The 23220-nt window shown below is 55.9% G+C and overlaps 8 protein-coding genes across 8 annotated transcripts; 3 read left to right on the top strand and 5 right to left on the bottom strand.

Moving 5' to 3' along the window:
* Positions 1 to 2010: 2010 nt before the first annotated feature.
* On the bottom strand, positions 2011 to 3855 carry PHYSODRAFT_381482 (hypothetical protein; the record flags this gene model as incomplete). The annotated part of the gene is made up of 5 exons (XM_009539438.1): positions 2011 to 2302; positions 2380 to 2710; positions 2794 to 2904; positions 2980 to 3409; positions 3499 to 3855. Coding segments are annotated over 5 exons (1521 nt in total), but the record flags the coding sequence as incomplete, so codon positions are not given.
* Positions 3856 to 5045: 1190 nt separating this feature from the next.
* Positions 5046 to 13673, bottom strand: PHYSODRAFT_341128 (hypothetical protein; the record flags this gene model as incomplete). Its single annotated transcript, XM_009539437.1, has 1 exon — positions 5046 to 13673. The coding sequence occupies one exon, from the start codon at positions 13671 to 13673 to the stop codon at positions 5046 to 5048; it is 8628 nt and encodes a 2875-aa protein (XP_009537732.1).
* A 346-nt stretch (positions 13674 to 14019) lies between these two features.
* Positions 14020 to 14641, top strand: PHYSODRAFT_319596 (hypothetical protein; the record flags this gene model as incomplete). The annotated part of the gene is made up of 2 exons (XM_009539436.1): positions 14020 to 14310; positions 14405 to 14641. 2 exons carry the CDS (start codon positions 14020 to 14022, stop codon positions 14639 to 14641), a joined length of 528 nt encoding a protein of 175 aa, XP_009537731.1.
* Positions 14642 to 15721: 1080 nt separating this feature from the next.
* Positions 15722 to 16732, bottom strand: PHYSODRAFT_319595 (hypothetical protein; the record flags this gene model as incomplete). The annotated part of the gene is made up of 1 exon (XM_009539435.1): positions 15722 to 16732. One exon carries the CDS (start codon positions 16730 to 16732, stop codon positions 15722 to 15724), a length of 1011 nt encoding a protein of 336 aa, XP_009537730.1.
* A 408-nt stretch (positions 16733 to 17140) lies between these two features.
* On the top strand, positions 17141 to 17583 carry PHYSODRAFT_530550 (hypothetical protein; the record flags this gene model as incomplete). Its single annotated transcript, XM_009539434.1, has 2 exons — positions 17141 to 17371; positions 17464 to 17583. The coding sequence occupies 2 exons, from the start codon at positions 17141 to 17143 to the stop codon at positions 17581 to 17583; spliced, it is 351 nt and encodes a 116-aa protein (XP_009537729.1).
* A 675-nt stretch (positions 17584 to 18258) lies between these two features.
* On the top strand, positions 18259 to 18861 carry PHYSODRAFT_249985 (hypothetical protein; the record flags this gene model as incomplete). Its single annotated transcript, XM_009539433.1, has 1 exon — positions 18259 to 18861. One exon carries the CDS (start codon positions 18259 to 18261, stop codon positions 18859 to 18861), a length of 603 nt encoding a protein of 200 aa, XP_009537728.1.
* A 118-nt stretch (positions 18862 to 18979) lies between these two features.
* PHYSODRAFT_353028 (hypothetical protein) lies at positions 18980 to 20770 on the bottom strand (the record flags this gene model as incomplete). Its single annotated transcript, XM_009539432.1, has 6 exons — positions 20268 to 20770; positions 20027 to 20068; positions 19827 to 19951; positions 19664 to 19754; positions 19430 to 19586; positions 18980 to 19365 (listed from the first exon to the last, which is right to left on the bottom strand). Exons 1-6 carry the CDS (start codon positions 20691 to 20693, stop codon positions 18980 to 18982), a joined length of 1227 nt encoding a protein of 408 aa, XP_009537727.1. The 5' UTR covers positions 20694 to 20770.
* Positions 20771 to 21431: 661 nt separating this feature from the next.
* Positions 21432 to 22700, bottom strand: PHYSODRAFT_319592 (hypothetical protein; the record flags this gene model as incomplete). The annotated part of the gene is made up of 1 exon (XM_009539431.1): positions 21432 to 22700. The coding sequence occupies one exon, from the start codon at positions 22698 to 22700 to the stop codon at positions 21432 to 21434; it is 1269 nt and encodes a 422-aa protein (XP_009537726.1).
* Between the last annotated feature and the right edge of the window lie 520 nt (positions 22701 to 23220).

Genomic DNA, 23220 nt, shown 5'->3' with positions numbered 1-23220 from the left:
TCCTCACACGGCTCGCGCTTCACATCGCCGCCCCTGTGCGGCTGCAACTCGTGCTTGCTGCTGCACGACGAGATTTCCGAGCACACCTGCGTAGGTACCGGTAGCAGTAAGTAGTGTACTCCGCAAACATGTTCGTGATTTTCACAACACACTTACTTACAGTTCGTGTTGTTTGCAAACGCGTTTGTATGTTTGCTGCTCTATCACTAGCAGATCAAATTAATGGCTACTGTTCGAGGGGTCATCCTTACTTTTGAGTACATTTCACGGACTTTCGAGGAATTAGTACTGTGCCCGGACTTCCGAGTACGTAAACTTCATTTAAACTCGTGCGCTGCGTCAACTTGGAACTATTGACTAAACTCTAAAGACGTTGCTTATTGGGATGCCATTCACGAACAAAAATAACGTGCTACAAACCCTTCAGGGCAAATTATCTTTTTTTTCTGCTAGATGGCGCTTGAACTCTCTATTAGCTTACTCATGTCCGCGGATCGATGCGTCACTTCCTCAGGTGCATTCACATTGTATCCTCCTCTGGCCTGGTACAAGGTGGCGATGCTGGACGTGGCATCTTTCTTAAGTCGCATTATGTGGAATTACTCAGAAGTCAGTGAAGTCTACTCACAAGTAAGTAGCAGCCGTTGTCGAGTCCAGAATCCACGTACGCACAACGGCGTAGCAAGAGTAATCTAGTGCTGCTTATTTTGAAGAGATCATGGTTGGTGTAACGAAGAAGACCTTCGCGTGCAAGGCAGCTTCCGACAAGTGACAAGAGCTTCAACCCTTTTTAGTTCAAGATAAATACTTAAGTAGTTTTTAAAAAAAATGCCAAACTCCACAAACATGCAAACCATATTCACAACACACTAGCAAACAGCTTGCAAACACTAGTGTTATATACAGTTAGTGTTTGCGTGAACACTATGTAGCACGTCTTCTGCGCTGGGCCTTCACCTGCTTACCTACCTGCCTCGGCTACGGTAATGCTAGCAGATGATGGCTCGTCAGTTGGCTGGGCGCGTGGCGATCCAGTCCAGCGAGAAGCTGCTGCTGCTGCCGTCGTCGTCGAAGAAGCGCATGTTCTGGGCCTTCGCCCACGCTGTTCAATGAAGGCCAGGTATATGTATTATATACACGTAGCTCCGCCGGGCCTTCACGCCTGCTTCAAAATTGGGCTCTCCTCCTGGGGATTCAAAAATGCGTGGGGGTCTCTGTGGCTATTGTGGCAGACGTCGAATGCCACCAGGAACGGCTAGCAAACTCCTAGGTTGGGAGTCCAAGTGCCTTGGCTTTCGCTACAAATATTGAAGTGCCCGAATGTGTCAGTTGCCATAGTCGTACTCGCATACCAGTTTCAGCGAGGCCGACGAAGCGAACAACAATTGGGGACCGCGTTTACAGAATTTGCATCATCTACGTTGTCCCTGGATTTCTCTTGAGCGACTTTCCTGCATGCCGCCACCACAGCTAGATCAACGCGTGAACGCGTCGCGCACGTCGTACATGCACACAAATCATGCAGTTCCACAGACCATTTTCTCAATACCCGCCCGACGTAAAGGAGCTTTCACTTTCAAAGCAGCGATCAAAATTTATTGATTACGGGTCTTAATGGCGCGTGCAGTTTGTGCTGCGCTCATTGCCGCGCTGCTCAATTTGATACGAGTTCATTCTTTAATTTGACCCCCCACAACCACCACCACCCCACGCGTCAGCCACAACAATCCTAGCACCTATGAAGATTTTCCAGACTGTGATCACTTTTGCTGTGCTGTCACTGCTGGAGCCAACGCAACAACTTCGGAGAAGCGCAACCTTCGCTACAAGATACCTGTTAATTGCGGCCAAAGAAACCGTGAGCCTATATGCCAAGGTGATTGAATGGAAGTAAGTTTCTTCTACGGCAGATCGAAATTCATGCTATTCTACCGTTCAACCATCTTTGCACTTTATAATTCGAATTTGAGTTAGTAGGGAAATGCTAGTGCTGGGTTCGTTCACGCGCTAAGACAATTCGCCAGTTCCGTATGAAGTCGTGGAGGACCCGTACGTCGCCATAGGAGCCGGCTGGAAGCGGCGCCACACCAAATACGCGCTGGACACGAAGAGGTTGAACAGGCCGCAGGTCACCCACACGTGGCGTTTCTGCGCGAGCAGCACACCGGACAGCACCAAGATCTTGGGTAGCGTGATCGCCCACGCGCCGGTGTTGCCGAACGGCACCACGAACGGACGCTCGGTGTCCTTCTCGATGTACTTGAGACGCAGGAACGCAAAGAACTCGAGCAGCAGCGTGAGACTGTAAATCCAACATTCAATCGGTTAGTGAAAATAGTGCACGCAGCATCAGAGGAAATGCGCAAAACAGCCACGTACTTGTTGAAGAAGGTGTCAAGCACCACCAAGAACTCGAACGAGAAGTTCATGAGCACGCCGGTGGTCATGGTCTGGAAGATCACCGCCGCAATGGGCGTTCCAAAGCGCTTCCACTCGATAGAGAGGAAGGAGGGAAGCATCTTGTAGTCCGCCGTCGCCCACAACGCTCGAGAGCTGCACGCCATCACGACGTTGAACTCGCCCAGGGTCGCAACGACTGCAGCCATACCAACCCACACGCCCAGCCACGGAGCGATTGCCATGGCGATGGTCTCCAGAGAGCCTTCGTGCCACTGCGAAAAGTCCGATTGCACCATGATGCCAGCACCAACTACAAATGAATATAATTACAGAGAAGAGATGTGAGTCTATGAGACCTCAGAGCTAGCTGCCCACTACAGGTGTGCATCATACCTGGGAAGGCGTAGTTAATAGTAATAAGACCCATCGCGATCACGATGGCAATCGGGTAGGTTCTGCCACCGTCCTTGACTTCGCCAGCGACGCAGCCAAGTGAGTCCCAGCCTGCAGTACATCATACACCCACGTCAGTCACGAGCAGCACCCCATCACATCGTACTTCTGCGTTGCATCACACACCTTGATAGTTCCACAGAATCGTCGACAGGAACAGCGACCAGTCGATCTGCGGCGCCACGCTGCCCCACGTTGCGAGGTTGAAGGTCTCAATGGACAAAGGCTCCAACACAAACGGCGCGAGTACGAAGAGCGACATCAGCACTGACGCCATCGCCACCGCGCGCATGCCCACGGCGTTCGACGTGAACACCAGCAGCAGCGCCGAGCACTTGACCAGCCACTGCTCCGTGCCCGACAGCGTGTAGCCATAACCCGACGCCAAGAACGCCTCGACGTAGCTGCAGAACAGCACGGGGTACGTGGGCAGGTCGCAGACGTTGCTGGCGATGCTGTTGAAGGCATTCACCCAGCCCGCGTACTGGCCCAGTCCGCGGCGCACCCACAGAATGTAGCCCCCGTTCTCGTCTATCATCGAGCTGAGCTCTGCCGTCTGCAACCACCAATTCACAACAATAGTCAGCCCCTTATGTCCGTCCATCGAGCTTCAACTACAGCCAGGCCCTCTCAACCCCAACTCACCATCAGAGCCTGTGGCAGCCCCCACGTGAACGGCAGCAGCACGACCGCCAGCAGAACGGGGTACGCGCCCGCGGCTCTCACCGCATCCTCGACGCCGAACGGCCCGGCGGCCACGGCGAAGTAGGCGATGAAGCCGAGCGTGATGTGGTTGATGGTGCGCGCCTTGGAGCGCCCCTGCCTGCGCGCCTGCTCCTCGATCTCCACGTACTCGCGCTGGCTCTCCAGCAGGTGGTGCTCGCCCAGCGGGCTCGGGAGGTTGCGCCACGACTTGAGCGGCGAGCGGTCGGCCGAGGACGGCGGCACCAGGTGCAGGCGGTGGCTCTCGTCGCGCGAGTCGAAGCGCGTGCGGATGGCCGGGCGCCCCCCGGGCTCCGAGCTGTTGGTGGTCGTCATGCTTTCCTGACTCTCTTCGCTGTGCCTCGCTTGGCCAATGCACCTCCTTCCCTTCAGGCTGCTCCGTTACGACTCCGTCTCATCAAGGTGAGACCTGCCTGACTGGTCCCACCACCTTTCTGGTTCCGAAAAAGCTCACTTTGTGTACGCCACATGAAAGGGAATGTTGCGGGAACGTTGTGACTTTAGTACGACACACCACGCGCAACACATCAGCGCCGTCGAGCCTGCACCAGTCATTTGTGTCAAGTGCCGATGCGGCTTCCGGCAGGTCAGTTGCCAATTCGACGCCGAGACGATAGAAAGCTGTGTGTGCCCTACGTGGCGTGCTCATCCAACAGCCCGCTTGCACCCTCCCACGTGTGCGAGTGGGTATAGTATGCAGCAGAAAGCGAGCGTTGCGGTGCGAAGGCGTGGGGAAGTGCATTCCCTGCGTCCGGAAGCCGCATGCACTGCTGCGTCGCTTGCTCTGGCGCCGTCCGTTCAAGTCTGATGCGGCGGTCGTACATGTCTGTCACGAGTCTCTCTCTCTGTGCATATGGGTACCTGCCCCCGATTCCATTGTTGCAAGATACACTCTGTTCTTTTCTTCGCCAGTAGAAAAGTCCAATTTTTTTCACTTGCTAGAGCGATACCATTCTCAACTCACCGCCGCGCTCATCTCTTCCAAAGAGTCAGTGGGCGCAATGGTCTTAAGAGTGGTGACATACTTGTCGAAAACAACAACAAATGCATGGTTATTCATTGGAAATGAGAGATCGAAGTGAGGAAGAAAACCTTTGTGGAGATATTCAATGACCTACACAAATGACTACAATTCTCTGATCGATCCGAGTCAAGTCACGCGGGTAAAGTGTGTCGCCTGTGCCAACCGATACTTTAGCTGAGGAATGTTAGCCTCTCATGCTTGGACATGGCAGTTCTTGGTTGCCGACAACCTCACAGCAGTCCACAATAACTTACAGCTAGCATGAAAACGATTGCATCAAAGTCGGAAAGTTTACTTGATTCATAGCACGAAGCTCGTAGACACCATTGCCTGTGAGGACATCGTAAAAAGCCTTTGCAAAACACCTCGTGGCTGGCAAAAGGGTATTGGGTTGTGCTACGAATAGATGCTACAGCACTTACATGCAAAAATAATCAGAGATGGCTTACTCGAAGACGCAGGACACTCGGATAGAGCCGGCCTTGACGGCGTCGGGCGGCAGGTTGTCCATGTCACCGGCCGAGGTAATCGAGCGGATGGACAGCGACCGGGACGACGTCGCAGAGCCCGTAACCTCGATCTTCACGGTGAGATAGCCGACCAGCTGACCCGACTGGTCCTTTAGAACCAGCTCCTCAGTCGATGCTGGCGCGTTGATCCGGGACGCATCGATCTCCAACGTCGCAGAGCCGAGGCGTGCGTCCACGAGCATGCTCTTGTCCTTGAGGGAAACGACTAGCCTCGAGTCGGCGCCGCTGCGGTGCAGCTCCTTCGCGGTCAACGGGAACGTGAAGCTCTCTCCCCACGAGGCGTTGCCCACCTGCTCCTTCTTCTGATTCTTCGTGAACGACATCTTGGCAGTGTTCGTGCGGTTGGCGTCCTTGCCCACGTGCACAGAGATGTACGGGGAAATGTTCGGCGTACGGCTTCCTAGGTTGCCCAGGCCAAGTACGCCACCACCCGTCGAGCTCGTGACCACCATATCACGCAACGCAAGCACCGTAACAAGAACCTGGTGCTTCTCGTCGCCCAACGACGCTGCGTGGGTTGCCTTGGAGCTGTTCTTCTTCAGCATGACAAGTGGGTAGTCCTTCTCTTCAATCACATGACTCACGTTTTTCTTCGTGTTGCTAGGCTTCACTTGCGTGTGCACCCACTGAGCCAGGTCCGACGAATACTCGGGCGGCTTGAAGTCGTCCTGCAGTTGTGCCATACTCAGAATGCACTTGCCAACGGTCTTCGCTACCGTGCCTCCGTACGAATCCTTCACAACGAACTGCACTTCGTTCTCGTCACCCGTGAGCGCCAGCTGCGTCTTCTCCTTCCACACCGGGTTGACTGTGTTGTAGATCACTGCAGTCTTCATCACATCCACACCGTCCACACGCGCCACACACAGCGGGTCGCACGACTTGTCACAGTCCAGACCATTCGCACCCAGCACTTCCAGATTCAACAATGTGGGCTTGTAGTGGGTTTCGTCGAACTCTGCGATTAGCTTGCCGTTCTCGACAAGCTTCGGCTTGCGACGGCGGCCGCCAAACGGGGAGCGATCCACGACTGTCGACTGAACACCCAGCGCAAGACTGTGGGACGTAGACGTAAGTCCCTTTAGCAAAACGACACCAGGGCCTGCAATGCCCTGTACCGTGCCCTGCACAAGTCCGGTTACGCCGCCCTTCATCGCGCCTTCCACCGGCTTCGTGAAAATTCCAGTGAATCCGCGACCGAGATCCTTTGCAAACTTGAGGCCGGCATTGTCGTTCGAAGATGAATCGTTACCGCCCGATGCACTGGCACTGCTGTCATCGGCAAACTCGCCAACAAACTTGTCAAGCGAGCCCGTAATCTTCGCGACAGAAGATGCGCCCGATTTCACAATGGTTTTGCCCAGTACCTTCACTCCCTCACCACGCGTTTGGGCATCTCCCGTCAGCTCACCCTTCGTGATCTTCAGGAACTCGACAACGCCAGAACCCAAGTCTTCCACGAGACCGATGGGATTGCCGATGATGTCCGCACTACCGACAAGGCGGTACGCCTGCATGACACCCTGCTGGACGTAGTTCGCGACAAGCTGGCTCTGCAGGCGCTGTTTCGTGGAGAAACAGCGCACAATTACGATCTCGCTGAAACTGAATGTCGGCGAGCCGCTGAGGTTTGATCCGATAAGACCGACGACTTGGCTCAGGAAGCCAAAGATCACCGAGTGGCCACCGCCCGTAGACGATACAATGTCTTTACGCGTGATCGAATACTCCAAATCCACCGACAGGGAAGAAATACGCAAGATGTCAAAGTACACCAGATCCGTCTGGATGCCGCCTTCCTCCGTCACCAGCATGACAGGCACTGGAGGCGCGCGGCGTTGAAGTGTACGCTCTAGCGTCAAGCGCGAGCGGTGAGCCATCGTAGCATCGGACACCAGATACGGCTCAAGCAGCTTCACAAGGTTGACCAAATAATCGATATCCACCTTCACCGCAAGGTCACTCAAGCTGAACTCGAGCAGCTTGTACGTTCCCATGCGCGCTTCCAGATCAGCATCAAGCACCAACTTCACGAATGGCGTTGGCTCCTTGCCGACCGACTTGTCACTATAACCGGCGTTTACTGGGTTCATGATAACAGGGAACTTGGCAGTCGCTAACATGTTGTCCACCTGGCAATGCAACACGGAGAACGTCCACTCCAGTGAGGCAGGCGCCTTTTGCACCTTAATGACATCCACCGACGAGAAGAACACTTCTTGCGGGAATCCATCCAGCAAGGAGAAACCAAAACCATCGAAGGCGATATCGAACGAAGACGCATAAAGCATCCGCCGATGCTGGAAATCGCCCTCTCCCTCCGAGTCCTGGTTCTCTAGGAGGCTCAGTTCAAGCTCCCTTTCCGCGATTTTAAGCACACGTGTACTCTCCTCGACGACAACTTGGACAGTCAATTCAACAGGACGCGGCTTTTCGCCATCTCGCGAGACCCACATAGTAATAGGATCCAGGTACCCCACATAGTCGATGTCGTACTTCTTCGTCTGGGTCTTGGGGGCGTCCAAGTGCGAGAGGCGTAGCTCAATGTGGCGCTCCTTTGACAACGGATTGAACCAGGCAAATGCATGCCATGCACCCGATTTAATCGTGACAGCCATAGCTTTTTGTCCGCTGCTGAAGATGGAGGACTCACCCAGCTGCGCGCAGTCCACCGTGAAGGGCGTGTAATTTTCAATTCGGTACGGTGGAGCGCAAGATACGTCCGTCAGAACCACATACACGTACATGTCCACGACTTGAACACTTGCTTGGCAAATCAGATAACGTTGGCGCACAGAGGAGTAGACCTGAAGGTAAAGGTCTCCCGCCGTGTTGATCGGGATTGCAAACGACCAGTTCTTCTTGTCAGCATCGGTGCCCCATTCCTCGGAGAATGAGAACGATACGTAACGCTGGCTCTGCTCGATTGATTCACCCTTCTTCAAAGACCCAAAGTGGTACAGGGGTGTCGTTTGACCATCCTCCAGCGACAAATGTAACTGCTTTACCTCCTCTGCACTTCGCTTGTGGAACATGTCGTCGACCTTTTGCGGGTCATTGTCGTGTGATGCAAAGCTCTGAATGTACAGCTTCTGGTTCAAACGGTTCTGTACGAAGTATCGCGGACTCAATGTAACCGAGACACCCGGCTCGAACAGACCGTATAAACCTTCCATCTTCACGCTAAAGACGCTAGGACCACACACAACCTCGCCCATCGTGTTGATTGCGGTCGTGTTAACGGGCTCCGACCAGTCAGCGTTCTTCACGGCATGTTCTGACACGGAAGAAGACTTGTATGCCGTCTCCGGCATATTGCCAAGCGCCCCCCATGCTTCGGGGCGATGATTGAGATTTGCACGTGGCTTCAAACTCAAACGGTCTTGCGACAGCGATGTCATGATTGGGTAACTGAACGGTGAGCACACGCCCATGGCCTTGAAAGAACTTCGCTTCGCACCAGGCTCGGTTGATGCAAAGTCGAAAGCAAGCGAGGTGTTGTCCACAATCCAGTAGGGGCTCGAAAACCGCACGAGCCGAGGGTAACCAGGAAGCGTGATTCGGTCAATGTTGAACTTGAGCCCAGTGTCGGCGTCTACGCTTTCGCGAGACGTTGTGAACTGCTCCACACCCTTGTGAATCATCATCAAGAGCGGTTTTGACCATGGTGATGCTACGTGCTTGCCTGTACTGTGTTTCTTAGCAACCAGACGAACGGAGAGGTATCCAGGATAGCCCCCAGACACACCGGACACCTCGGTATCGTGGCCCGATTCCACGACACCACTCAATACTCCGTCGGATAGCTCCAACGAAGTCTCGCTTTGCAGTAGTCTTTCCACCTTTGCGTATTCAGTTTTCATGTCCCTCGACGAGCTAGACTTGTACTCGATAAAACGGTATTCCATTTCATACGGCAGCGAGTTGCGCACCACAAACGGAGGCAAGAGGGCCAATTCCCACTCGAAGTGCGAGCGCAGATACCAGCGACGCACAATCATGTTTGGCGTCAACTGCTTGACAATTTTCGTGCATGTTTCCTCAGTCTCGCCATAAACAATCGTACCACCTCGGCGCTGCTTCTTTTTCGCCTCACGCTCGGCTTCATGTTCATCCAGCTCCTTGATGGCCTCGGTGGATGTTAGCACGTCGTTGTTCAGCGACGTTTTTACAATCCAGTGTTCGTAATTCTCTGGACGGGCGTAAAACTCGGTGATACCCATCAGAAGCGAGAGTGGCAACGAAATGCGCTCGTTGGGCCGCAGCTTGATGGTGGGAGACTCCACAGCCTTCCTTCCCTCGCTACCGAGACTCAAGTACTTCACTTCGTAACACTCAGAACTGTGGTTGCAGAAGTAGGTGTTCGAACGCAGAACGATCAGCTGACGCTTCGGGTTTTCCAGGCGCGAAAACACTGTGACAAACAACGTTGACGGAGCTGCTTCAGCCGTGCTCACACCAACGCTGACATTTCCAAACGACGGCAACTTAACGGCAGACTTGCTCGTTCCCCACTGGTCAATTTCAAGCGAGTCCAGCGTAGCCTCACCGTCCTTGAGAGCTCCATTTTCGATATGAGCGCGATTGTGAGCTTCGACTGTGATTGTTTCGTCGCTGCCATTCAGCTTCAGAACGACCTTGCAGCCAGTAAAGTTTTGCACGAGGCAGTCGGTTTCTTTGTGCTTCTTCGCGGCTGCAGTGCTCTGGAAGCTGTCCTGGTGTTTTTGCAGGGCGTTCTGTTGGGCTTCACCGTCAAGAGCGTCCATCAAGGCGCGGTAGGTCTTCAAGACGCTCGGAGTAACATTGATCTGGAAGCGCTTGGCAGCCTCCATCAAGACAGAGAAACCATTTTCACCAGCATCAGATGAAACACCAGCAACCAGTTCCCACGGCTCAATAATGTTTTCCATATCGTTCGCGATGTCACTGTAGCATGACGACGACAACTTGAACCCGAACAGCACCGTCCATTCCGAATTGCCAGAGGTAGCCAAGCCGACCCAATCGACAGGGCCGATCTCGTCAATTTCCTTGCCAGTCAATTCCATCGACATCTTCACATCTTTCACGACAAAGTCACCGCGGCAGAATCGAGCAGGAAGCTCTGTGTCCGTAAGAACGAACCGCAGGTTACCCATCTTCACATCCGTCGTAAACTGCAGCTGCTTCTTTACTGGGTTTGTGTTCTGTGTGAGCTTGCTCACCAGGTGTTCAGCCTCTTCCAGGGCAGCACTGAAGATGCCATCACGTTTCTTCTTGGCGATCACTTTCGCTGCACTCTGATACTCGCTAATTCCACCGCAGTGCGTGAACGGTTGCAGCAACCACTCACATATGACGTGATCTGTGCAGTTATCTTCCATAGCGGGCAACACTAACGCGTCCCAGATGAGATTAGCAGCGTCGTAGTTCTTCAACAGTCGAACCAGCTTCTTCTGCACTTCCAAGGGGTTCTGGTCGCCAAACGACCGATTCGAGACGCGGGTTTCACTCGCAAACAATTCCCAGAATCTTCCTTCGAATGCAGGACGCTTGATCCATTCGGCGAGTTGCTCAGTCGAAGTAATCTTCGTCTCACACATTTTGTTGATCACCTCAAATGAGTGATACTCATTGCCACGCAAGTTGAGGAAACCGTTTAGCGCGTTGCTGCCATTTCCAGCCGACGAATCCGAAGCTGCCGCCTCATCCGACAGTAGATCATCGCGCAAGTACACACGCAACTCTTGGAACTCCAAAAAGCCGTTGCCATCCTGGTCAATCTCCTTGAACAGCTCGCGGACGAAATACTCTAACTCGCTTTCCAGCAAAGTGTCTCCGACCTTTACACGGCGAAGAAGTAACAACAGTTCACCCAGCTCGATGCGGCCATTCCCGTTGGCATCAATCTCGTTGAATAGACGATGCAAGCGATCGAGAACGGCATCAACTTCAGCCTGACGGCGAATTTCTTCTTGCTTCATGAGACTTTCCATCCGAAGTCGAGCTTGGTCGGGAGTCGTTGTTTGCATCTTGCCAAGGGCTTCACCGCAAGATGCCAACAACGACAAACTGAGGTCCGATCCTGCAAGCATGACGTCGGGCATATGCATCATCACGTTCTGGTGGCAAATCAAGGGATCCTTGGTGTCCTGTTCCAGTTTGAACTGGAACACAACGGCAGTCGGAGCCAAAACCGGTTCCACCTCCTTAGCACCTTCAACGTATTGCGCACCAATACTGAAGCTGTGGACGTTGAGCTCCATCATTTCCTTAACCTTGGAGCTTTCGATGTGAATCGTAAGTGTCGCTGGAATATCCACGCGGCAATCAACAACATAGTCGCTTTGCCACGTCTCAACGTTGATATCCGTGAAGAGCGACTTCGAAAACGATTCAGTTGGGAGCAAAAGGATGTGGCAGTCGTTCATGTTCACATCGAGGTTCAGCAGCATTCCGCCAAGCAAGCTGAACGGGGACATGGACACCTCCTTGGTCACCGTTTCCACCTCACTTTGTGCGACTTGAACCGGTGCGGGAGATGCCTCGGAATGACCAACAGATGCCGTAGCTGGGCGTGACGTTGACAGCACTTGGGTAGTCTTCGTACTCAGGCGATCCACGTACAACAAGAAATGCTCTAGCGCGGCCGCCGAAAGCACTAGCTTGACGTTGTTCACACCAGCGCGCACATCCTGCTTCCCACTTTCATATTGACTAACATGAGCTGTCAGCATCTGTGGCGGTGTAAGAGCGTCCGAGTTGGCTGCAACCTTGCTGAAATCGGCAAACATCAACTTCGCTGTCGGAGAAACAGGACTCAACGCAGAAGAACCCGCATTGACGACGAAGGTAGTTTGCCCCAGCACCATGTCGACATCAAGCTTTTGCTTCTCTTCTCCCTCAGCGATAGCAAAGGTGCGCACATTGACACCAAAGCCGACCACCACCATCTCAGCAACCTGCCGACCACGCTCAGCAAAACCAATGCTCATGTTGTCCCAGCGCAGTGCGATCTGCATGGCTCTAAACATGATGTTGCTTGGCTTGGCAGCGTTTTCCTGCACGATGGCCGTGTAATCCGCAAGCGACAGTTCCTCCTGAGTGCGACGGTAGTACTTGCCCAACCCCATCGCTCGACTGCGCAGCCTGAGAATTTTGTTCAGCGACATCGAAGCTTCAAGCGCGTGCAGCTTCTCATTGCGGTCCTTCTTCTCTTGTGTCGACAGCGACTTGTTAGTGTCCACTTGGTCGTAATTGTCCAAGTAAAAGGTTTCGTCTTCGTGCGAGAGCGGCTTTCGGACGGTTTCATCATGCTCTAACGCGCGCACCGACTGCACCAAGATTTGGTGGTCAGTGTACGGAACGAACAGGTCACGCAGCACGCCCACAAGCAGCTCACGGGTGACTGAGATGTTGTTGATCGAAGCCGACGTCAGCTCCACTTGCGCGAGGCGGTGCTTCAATGGGACAGGGGCAATGTCCTCCACAATTCCCAGCAGCCTTGGCATTGGTGGCACCTTCAGCTTCAAGTCCAGTTCTGGGAAAGACAACAACGGGGTCTCGCCGGGGCCCACGCCGCCATTATCCTTCAGTGGGTCTTGCTTCTTCTCCACAGCTGCCTTCTCGTCGTCCTCGTCTTCCACAGTAGCAGCGCAAATGGCCATGCCCTTGATGCTCATGGCGTACTCGACCTTGATCTCGTCCGACGTCAGCACCAGCTGCATCGCCTCCTCGGCGTTGTCATGCAGCACATCCGTGAGCAGGTCGTACGACTGCATCGAGAAGCTCACGCGCGTGGGCTTGAGTACAGCGGGGATGGAGCTGGTCGTGGCCACTTCAGCGTCCTCGTCGTCCTTCTCCTCGGTCTCATCGTCGTGTCCGTCGATAGCAGCCACGCCCGGGGTCAGACCCGTGATGGCAACTCTCACGTTGCTCACGTGGACGTCCACCTGCGCGGCGATCTGCTGCAGCACGCGATCTTTAAACGAAAAGCTCTTGGGCGGCGCGCCGGCCGTCCGCTCCTCCTCCTGCTTCTGCCTGAGCTCCGTCTTGGTGCGCTCCAGCACCAGCATGTTCAGCCAGTTGGCGGCGTCCACGAGCTTCATGGCCACGGCGTCCTGCACCTCGAAGACGCCCTCGACGTTGGGGTCCACCATGCGGCCGTCCACGGCCACGCCCTCCACCTCGACCACGACCTTCCACGTGGTGGCCAGGTGGATCGCGACCTTCTTGACGCTCACGCTGCGCAGCTCCACGGGGGCAAGCCCCTGCTTGGCGAAGGCCAGCGTCTTGAGAAAGGCGCTCTGCAGGCGGATGAAGAAGAGCGAGATGGTGACGCCGCGCAGCAGCTCCGAGCGCACGCCGGCGCCCCGGCGGCCGCGCACCTCGAAGGAGCCGAAGGCGTACTCGACCTGGATGCTGTCGGTCAGGTACGCGGCCGCGAACTTGTGCACGAGCCCCGAGAGCAGCGGGAAGACCGTGAAGCGCGCGAGCGCCGGCACCACGCAGAGCGACAGCGAGACGCACACGGAGAGCAGCGCCACGCCCAGCACCCCGAGCATGGTGGGCGAGCGGTTGGCGAGATACAGCAGCAGCTTGGCTCGACGGGGGGGGGGGGGGCGAGGCGGCAGACGGCCAACACTCCTCGCGCTCTCGAGTGCGCACGTGGTGGCTAATCTGCGAATGAGTGCGGAAAAGGATACCACCCGTTGAAGTGGGTGACTGGGAGATTGTATGTCGGGTTTAGCATCAGCATCTGTACCCTTCTTAGTGAGTTCAAGTGTAATGTCACTACTAGTTGTGATATCCAGCACGATACGAGCTCTATGTTCGTATCGAGGCCTGATTTAAGGTGTGACGCACATGGCTACACTGTGACGACACATCTTCCGGCAGCCACTGACAAGCATGCTGCACGTGCCGCCGCTTCCGCGCAAGCTGCTCACGCTGGCGTTCCTCGTGCGCGATGGCGCGTCCGCGCGAGGTGACGGGATGCAGGTGCTGCTGGGCCTGAAGAAGCGCGGCTTCGGCATGGGCAAGTGGAACGGCTTCGGCGGCAAGGTGGAGCCGACGGACGCGAGCATTGCGGCGGCCGCGGCGCGCGAGGTGCAGGAGGAAGCCAACGTGACGGTGCAGCCGGAGCACCTGCAGCCGCGTGGCGTGCTGCTGTTCTCGTTCGAGGAGGGCAAGGAAGTGATGGTGCGTGGCTGAAATAAACTGGGGGAATGTACTGGCTGCTGGGCTGGGTGGTCTCACTCACCTTTGTGGCCGATGCGGTTGGGTGCTGCTGCAGGAGGTGCATGTGTTCCTGACGCGGCAGTTCAGCGGCGAGCCGTCCGAGAGCGACGAGATGAAGCCGCAGTGGTATGACGCCGCGGACATCCCGTACAAGAGCATGTGGGCGGACGACTTCATCTGGCTGCCACACGTGCTCGGCGGCAAGAGCGTGCAGGGACACTTCCGCTTCGCCGCGGACGAGAACACACTGCTCGACCACGAACTCGAGGTGTTACCCTCCTCTGTAGAATGAGGTGGTGTATTTGTAAGCTGGGGCAGATCATCTTAGCGACAGTATTGCTTCATCGATAAAACTGCTTGACCTTCATACTGCTACTCAGCTTACGTGTATCCGATGTTACTACGTCAGCGATGCAGTAGTCACTCAATCACGCAGAGGCTAGCAAATGACGTAATTCATAGGCCAATCGCCGGGCACTGTGCCCTGAAAGTGCGGCATCGCACAGAACTGTACGCACTCAAGTACTCAACGTAAAACGCCCGCTATGCTCAGCGGAAATACATACTGCGATCGCTTGTGCTGGCTTGCGCCGACTTTTCGAAAGCGCATGCAGCAACGTAATCGGTAGCAACGTTCGACAATTTGAAGCGGCCAGTCTAACTTGATCACTCTCATTTGAAAACCGTACAGATGCACCTAGCCAGCACTCGCTTCGAGTATTCACTTGCCATTTCGTCTCCGACTAACCACTACGGCTCACAGCACCGCAAGAATCTACGATAAAGCTTATCCAAGCTGTGACCATCGCGGTTGTGCTTCGCCTGGCTCAAATCGTTAACGCTGAAAAGAGCTCCAACACCCTCGCGCCTAGCACTGTTGGTTCGTATCCACCGGATATGCTGTTCCCGTGAATCAAACGGCGCAGTCGTGGATACCGCTAAGAACCCGGCCCAAAACTACAGCAATCCCGGGCTTCACATGTAGGGCCAAGCTGTAACCTGTCAGTACGACGGAGGATAAAAAATCAACACAACTTCAATACCGGATCAGATCAATCCGGCTATTGTATTCGTTGGCAAGATGTCAAAGCTGTCGGAATGATCTGCACGACGGGGGTCTGTTAAGACAGAGCGTTCATGCACTGAACTGCTTGGCGCCACAACAAGTCGTTCGCCCGCTATGGAGTGAGAAAAGAACGCCACCGTTCACGTGCTATATCCTCGAGCACATATCTGTCGAAGAGTGACTGCATTGAATCAATAGACAACAGCTAACGGACCACATAAGATATTGCTACCGAGTTGATTTTTGCATGATGATCAAGGTTAGCGACTAGGTAGGTGTTAGCATACCATGCCATCCATTCATGATTCAGACGTCGAATTTCCCCTTCATCAGCCTTTCGCTCTCCTCCCAAAGCGCCTGCGCGGCCACTTCATCTTTAGCAAAGCCCTTCGGCTGGACACGCTTGGGAAACCCCCAAATTTCGAAGCAGTTCCCCGGGCCGTAGTAGTCGCCACCCTGGACATCAGATGCTGTAGCAGCGTACAGTGTGGGGAGGCCCCCCATCGCGGCGCTTTGAGTAAGTGGCAGGTACTGCCCCATGCGCCAAAGGAAACCGGTGAGCCCCTTGTTCTCGAGTCCAGGCGCCACGCCAAGGTTGCTGTCGGTGAAGCCAGGGTGGCAGGTCACAGAGAGCACACCCGCCTCGCTGTGAGCGCGGAGTCGTCGATCCAGCTCAAAGGTAAAGAGCAGGTTGCTCAGCTTGGACTCGGAGTATACTTCCATGGGGCGGTAGCCTTGGTCGTTGGTGCGCATGATCCCAGACCCGCACTTGAAGCGCTCAATGTCAGCTCCTGTGTGGCCCAAGCTCGCCACGTTCACCACTCGAGAGGGAGAGCTCTGCATGAGCAACGGGAGCAGCTCAGCGGTCAGCAAGAAATGGCCGAGGTGGTTGGTGACGAACTGCCGCTCGTAGCCGTCCACAGTCTTCGCGAAGGGCACGGCCATGACCCCTGCGTTGTTGATCAGGAGGTCGAGTCGGTCGTGGGTCGTCTTGAACTCGTCCGCAAAGCTGCGAACGCTGCCCAGGCTGCTCACGTCCAGCATCTTGAACTTGACGGAGCCGGCATCGGGCGTCGATTTCAGAGCTTCCCGGATCTTCTTCTCGGCCTCCTTGCCCCTCGCCTCATTGCGGCAGGCCAAGACCACATCCGCGCCATTCCGCGCGAACTCGAGCGCAGTGTGATACCCGATGCCCGAATTGGCGCCCGTGACGACGACCGTTTTGCCCTTCTGCGTCGAAATGCAGGACGCGTCCCAGTTGTCGGGAACTTGAGATCGACTGTCGTTCGCGGTGCTGCTGCTGCTGCTGTTGCCCATTAAGAGAAGATTGAGTGACTTGGGTGCTCGGTCGGTCTTGAAAAGTGAGAACTTCCGCCGGCAGTTGATTTGAGGCTGTAAACGATGATGATCCATTCGGCCCCGCAATCGCGTGGAAGTCTTTCATGGTAATCCTTCCCAAGCAGCTGAGCTGCACTGCAATTCATGTATTATACTCGATCAAATGAAGAACACGCGCCATGCCATGCCGTGCCATGCCATGCCGTGCCATGCCATGCTTCTCCTTTTCTCGTTGGTTTCGCTAGAGCAGAAACGCTGTAACGACCTCCCTATACTTGGTCACTAGACCTAGCGCCACTCGACGTCGACCGTTCTGCCCTGCCCCAGAGTTCCCAAAGTCCTCACCGCACGCCGCAGACAGCTTTCTTTGCTCGTACTTCTTCAGTCATGTCGTGGCAGAGCCAGTGGGGCACCGTCAAGGCCTCGAACGCCCGAGCGGCGGCGCTGTACTACAACGTGTCCAACGTGGGCAAGACCATCGAGAGCTCCAAGAAGCGCGTCGTCTGGCGCCTCAAGGTCGAGGAAGGCCGCGAGTTTGAGATCTCGCTCACGCACTCGCTCGCGTCCGGCAAGAAGGTGCTGCGCGTCGATGGCATCGTCAAGTACACGTCGCAGTCGGTGAGTCTCAACACAACGCCTTTGGTTATGTAGCGTCTCCAATACGAATCCGGACATCTGACCCCTCATCTCTCTCTTTGTCTGTTAAACAGCTCTCCTTTGGCGACTGGGACTACGTGTTCAACCTCGCAGGAGGCCACTGCGTGCACATTATCATCAAGCCATCGGTGGACCTCAACGATATGTATGGTGCGAAACTTACCAACCAGTAACAATTCTGAATCATGGAGCCCTGTTGCCATAACTTGAACAACTTACACCTTGTTTGTACTCGTACAACTTGCAGACTTGATCGTGGACGGCATGTCCTTCCGTCGTTTGCCGGATCGTTTGGACCCCACCAAGTTCACGAAGCCGCAGGGCAACGTCGTGACGTCGGCCACGCGCACCCCGTCGACCGGAGGCTCTGGTTCCCGCAACAGCTCCTTCACGTACAACTACTCCAATGGCGGGTACGGCAACGGCAGCAACTCCAACGGGGGCAGCCGCAACTCGTCGCGCGAGAACTCCTTCTCGCCCTGGGAGTGCACGGCATGCACGCTCGTGAACGAGAAGCCGCTAGCGCCGATCTGCGAAGCCTGTGGCCACCCGAAACCCGACTACATTTGTACGTTCGCCATACTTTGGAGTTGTTAGCGCCCACTTCTCACTAACGACTGTGCCTTACGTCGACAGCCCCCGAGTCGCGCCAGCGTGCGAGGACTGTGGCGGCGTCTCCCAATTCCCCGCCTTCCCCGCCTCGCCAGGCATCCAAATCTGTTGCCGAGGCCCCCGTCGTCTTCGATATGTGGCAAAGTCCCGCACCGACGACCAGTCCCGCGTTCCCCGCCTTCACGGACTCCGATGGGTTCCCGGTATCTTCGATGCCTCCTTCAGCCATGTCAACGATGCCCGCTGCCATGCCGAGTATGCCTGCTAAGCAGCAAGATATCACGTCGATGTTATCTGGGCTGGACTTCACCACGCCTGCCCCAGTTGAAGAGACCTCCCCACCAGTGGAGGCAACACTTGAGCCGACACCAACCGAAGAGGAGAAGGCCGACGCTGGAGACTTGTGGTCCTCCAACATGGTCAACCTCAACTTGAAAGCTGAAGACAAGATGCCGGTGCAACGCTCTGCCAAGAGCTACCAGACGCTGGAGCAGGCTCGACAGCTTGCTCCCAAGGAGAAGGTTCAGGTTCTGCCGACACCTCCCCCTATGGCGTTCCCGACAACAATGTACAACGCCACACAGGCACCAGGCGGCTTCTACGGCGGGATGGCCCCCGCCCAACCGATGATGTACAACACGGTCGGTAGCGTTGGAGCTTTCGGTATGGCACCTGCTCCTATGGGCTTCGGTGGCCCGCAAACTAACGCTATGCCATCGTACGGAGGGTTCGGAGGCCCACAGGCTTCCCCATTCATGACGGCGGCTCCAATGAACGCACCGCCGAGGCAGACATCAATGCAAAACTTCGGTAACGACCCGTTCGCCACGCTCTCGTAGGTTGGGTGGAGCGACGAAGCTAAAAGACGACAAAAGAGAGGCTTAAATGCATCAAAAGACGACACAGCCACATAGTTTACCTTGTTGCTTGATAAGTATTCGATCTCTCAACAAAAAATCACGTCGGGCCACATAGGCATCGGAAGGAGGTCTTCTGGTACAAGCAGTTGCGGTTGACTGGGTGTTCCGAGTCTAAGACCCAGCCATTGGTGTGGTTACCCTCGTAGTAGCAATTGGGGCCATTGCAGTAGCAGCGAAAGTTGCGGAAGTGGCAGTCGTCGTCTGTGGAGCAGCCGTCCAAATGGTACGTCAAAGGATCGTCATCCTTGCCCTTGCCGCGCGTTACGGGGAACTCGAACTTGCCCAGCACTGGGTAGTGGTCGGAGAGGTCAACCAGCGCCATCTTCATGTTGCTCTCCGAAGCCGTCCAGTCAACTGTGAAATGGGGAACTTGGTTCACGTAGGCTTCGAGCGTTGGCACGGCACTGGGCTGCTGATAGGGAGCTACACCACGAAATACGTCAGTTCGAGAGGCTGCTGCATCATGATCAAGAAGCGATCAAGCTACCTTTGCCATAGAGGACATAGTCTAGCCACTCCAACGGGCAGCACGGACAATAGCACATGGTATCGGGCTCGACGAACACGAGCCAATTGGGCTCGGTAGCCTCCGAGTGCATCCCGCATGTCGTTCGAGTAAGTAGTGAAGGGTGGAAAACGCCATCCTGCATAGTAACGAAACAAGATAAAGCCATTAGCGAAAATTCTGGGTGTACATGTTGATGCCAATATCAAAACCAACCTGCGGTGGCCCCCAGTTCTTGACGTACTGGGCAGAGCACTTGTTGCTGATGGCAGCTCCGTCACGACCGACCAGCACATTCGTGTGAGGGCTGATGAAAATTATGCGATCACGTTAGTTCGTTCACCAACTCTCACTTCGCTCGGCAGTGAAACAAACGTACTCGCTCGTGAAAATCTGCTTGCCGATTTGACGCGGCTCATGCGCTTGGAGCAAGTCGACCAGGTGCGCCACTTCATCCCCGAAGGTGTGATTGTCCACGTTAAAGTCCCCCGCAAAGACCAGCGGCTAAAACATCAATGCCGCTGTAGTAGTCAGCACCTCAACAAAAAACGAAGCCTCTCGAATTGAAAAAAAATCCACCTCGTGATGCGGGATCCCCATAGCATCGATAAATTCACGCATCTGCGACCACCAAAGCCTAACCATTCAACACAAAAGGCAATCCCAGAGGTGCAACAATACAAGACGTTACCTGTTTGGCTTGGTGGATCCGATCCGACCGACCTTCCGGCGTGGACCAAGCCTGCACCCCCACCACAAGTCCACTTAAATACACACCCCTCCCCACAGTATTCTAACCAAAATGTGCCCCGCCCCCTACCTGCATGTGCGTTGCAAACACGTTGAAAATCTTGGACGTGCCGTTCACCGTCTTGAGCACGCGAGCGTACTTGACGCCCTTGGCCGCCAGACAGTCCGAGTAGTGGCACGCGTTGCGGTACACGTGCTGCGCCTCCCGCAGGATGGGCCACTTGGACACGACCATGACCCCTCCGTTCAGCAGACTCGTGAACGGGTCCGGGTCGTGCAGCACTGTCGTCGAGTGGTTGAAGCCGAACTTGAGGAACTGCGCGAGCATCTCGTCCCGCTGCGGCTTGATGTCCGCCTCGGCGAAGGTCACGACGTCGATGGCCGGAGAGATGCGGCGCAGAGACCCGGGCACGCGCTGCAGCCGCTCGCTCTGGCCGTCGCTCGAGACCTCGTAGGGCCGTCCGAAGAGGTTGTACTGGAGCACTTGGAAGGGCATTGAGGAGGTGGAGGTAGAGTGGGGTTGCCCTACACTGGGGAGAACGGGGAGGCCGTTCTCCCACACGTGGATGGTGACGTTCTTCCCGTAGGTTGCGGAGTTGCTGAGGGCTGCGTAGAGCAGGAGGACGGGCACCAGAGCGAGGAGCATGATGGTCGCCGTCTCCCGGATCGGATCGGATGCACCGTTGCGTTTTGCATGCCCTCAATTGAAGTGTGGTTAGTGTGGTAGGTGCACCTGTTTAAATACGGAACCAACTTCAACTTCAGGTTTTGCGAGAAGATCGCAACGAAGAATGCCACGCAGGAGACCACACACTGCGTCCTGCACGGCCAACTACGAGGGGTGTCGACGCGACACAAAACAGAGACAGTAAGCTGCAAACACATTGGGCACTGCAAATTGGTGTTTCGGCAAAACGTACATTAGACCGCGGTGTGGCCTGCCTGCGTTAAACCTAGACTGCATCAAAATCTCACACGCAACAAACACCGCGTTGCCTTGTACTACTACTAGAGCCATAACTGGCCGTGCGTCAGCGGATACTAGCAAGACAGTGTTTGCCACCATGAACCCACCAACCAACACCCCACTTGCAATACAAATTCAGAGTTCATTGCTGACATGGTACTCAAAACCTACACTTGCGGCGAGCAACATCAACTGTACCAGGCCCAAAGAACCGAAGCCACAGTCAACCGATGCCCTCGCCGCTCATACGCACAATTCGATGACTCTCTAAGCCGAGGCCGGGGTGGGGACGCCCGCCTGCACGACGTGCGCGCCGTCACCGATGCGCGTGAGGAAGCTGGCGGGCTTGGGCAGCTCCGAGCCGAACTTGTCCGCGGGGTAGCCGGCATCCAGCGTGTCCATGAGCTTCTGCGCGTGCTGCTGCTGCACGAGCGCCACGATGCAGCCGCCGAAGCCGCCGCCCGTCATGCGCGCGCCGAAGACGCCCTCGCAGCCGCGGGCCGTCTCCACGAGGTAGTCCAGCTCGGGCGTGCTCACCTCGTAGTCGTCGCGCAGAGACGCGTGGCTCTCGAACATGAGCTTGCCGGCCTCGGCGTACTGGCGCGCGCGGATGTGGTCCACGGCGGCCACCGTGCGCTCGTCCTCCGTGATCACGTGGCGCGCGCGGCGGTAGACCACCTCGTCGCCCAGCGCCTCGCGCACCGAGTCGAGCGCGGGCACCGTGGCGTCGCGCAGGTGCGTCATCTGCGGGTGGCCGTGGGTCTGCAGCGCCTTGACGGCCGCCTGGCACTGCAGCACGCGCTCCTTGTACTCGCCGCCGTTGAGCTCGTGCTTGACGTTCGAGTTGCACACGACGATGACGACGTCCGGGTCCTGGAAGGCCACGGCCGTCGGCTCCTTGGTGCGGCAGTCGATGAGCAGCGCGCAGTCCTTCTTGCCGCAGGACGAGATGAACTGGTCCATGATGCCGCACGGCACGTTGCAGTACTCGTGCTCGGCCGCCTGGCACAGCAGCGCCTTCTGGATGGCCGACACGCCCTTGATCTCGAAGAGGCTCTCGAGGAACGTGGCGAAGCCCACCTCGAGCGCCGCCGAGCTGCTCAGGCCGCTGCCGAACGGCACCGTGCTCACGATGGCCGCGTGCACGCCCAGGGGCTCCTTGCGGTTCAGGTGCTTGAGGTACTCGGCCGTCACGCCCTTGGGGTAGTTGCCCCACGACGGCTGCGTCTTGTCCAGCTGCTCCGTGTTGTCGGCCGGGAACTCGAGCACCTGGCCCGGGAAGCTCGCGGACGCCAGCTTGGTGGTGGCCGCCGACTCGGCGGGCGCGCGCACGCCCACGACCACCGTCGTCTTGTCCAGCGCCAGCGGGCACACGAACCCGTCGTTGTAGTCCGTGTGCTCGCCGATGAGGTTCACGCGGCCGGGCGCCGCCGCGATGGTCAGCGCCTCGCGCGGCAGGTTGGCGTACTGCGAGAAGGTCGAGTAGAAGAGCGTCACGGCCTGCTCCACGACGTCGACGTTGTCCGATCCGGCCATGGTTGTGCTTGTGATAGGGTGCTTGTGGGTGGGTGGGTCTTGTTGCTCGCAGAGGAGACAATTGCAAAGTGAGACCAGAGCGGAGAAGCGCTTGGCTCATTGGAGGCGGGCAAGGATGGTGATCAAGATCAATCCACTTGCTGCAACTGCGTTGATAGAGTGGAGGCACCAAGGCCCTACGTCGCGCGTGCTACGCTTGATGCTTGTTGTCGGCGGGATAGCGTAGACAGTGAGGCAGGCTGGACGCTTTTGAAGGCCCCTGGTACATCCTCCTCGCAATAATTGCAATTATTGGAATTCAGTATCGGCGACATTGCGAAGGGATGTATTCGAAAGACAGCACCAATACGTATTAACCGATTTCAAATGGCGCAATCAATTACACTCCAGGAAATTGCACGTTTTCTGTGAGCTCGAAAACTTCAAGTTGGCTTTTGATTGGCGACAAAATAGATGGCACTGTTGCATGCAGACGAAAAGAACCGCCACGCGCAACTTCAAACACCGTCACTTTGCTAGT

The sequence above is a fragment of the Phytophthora sojae genome, assembly GCF_000149755.1.
Source record: "Phytophthora sojae unplaced genomic scaffold PHYSOscaffold_13, whole genome shotgun sequence".
NCBI lineage: Eukaryota > Oomycota > Peronosporomycetes > Peronosporales > Peronosporaceae > Phytophthora > Phytophthora sojae.
The sequence above is the reverse complement of the archived record's forward strand: the minus strand, read 5'-3'. Positions and strand labels throughout refer to the sequence as shown.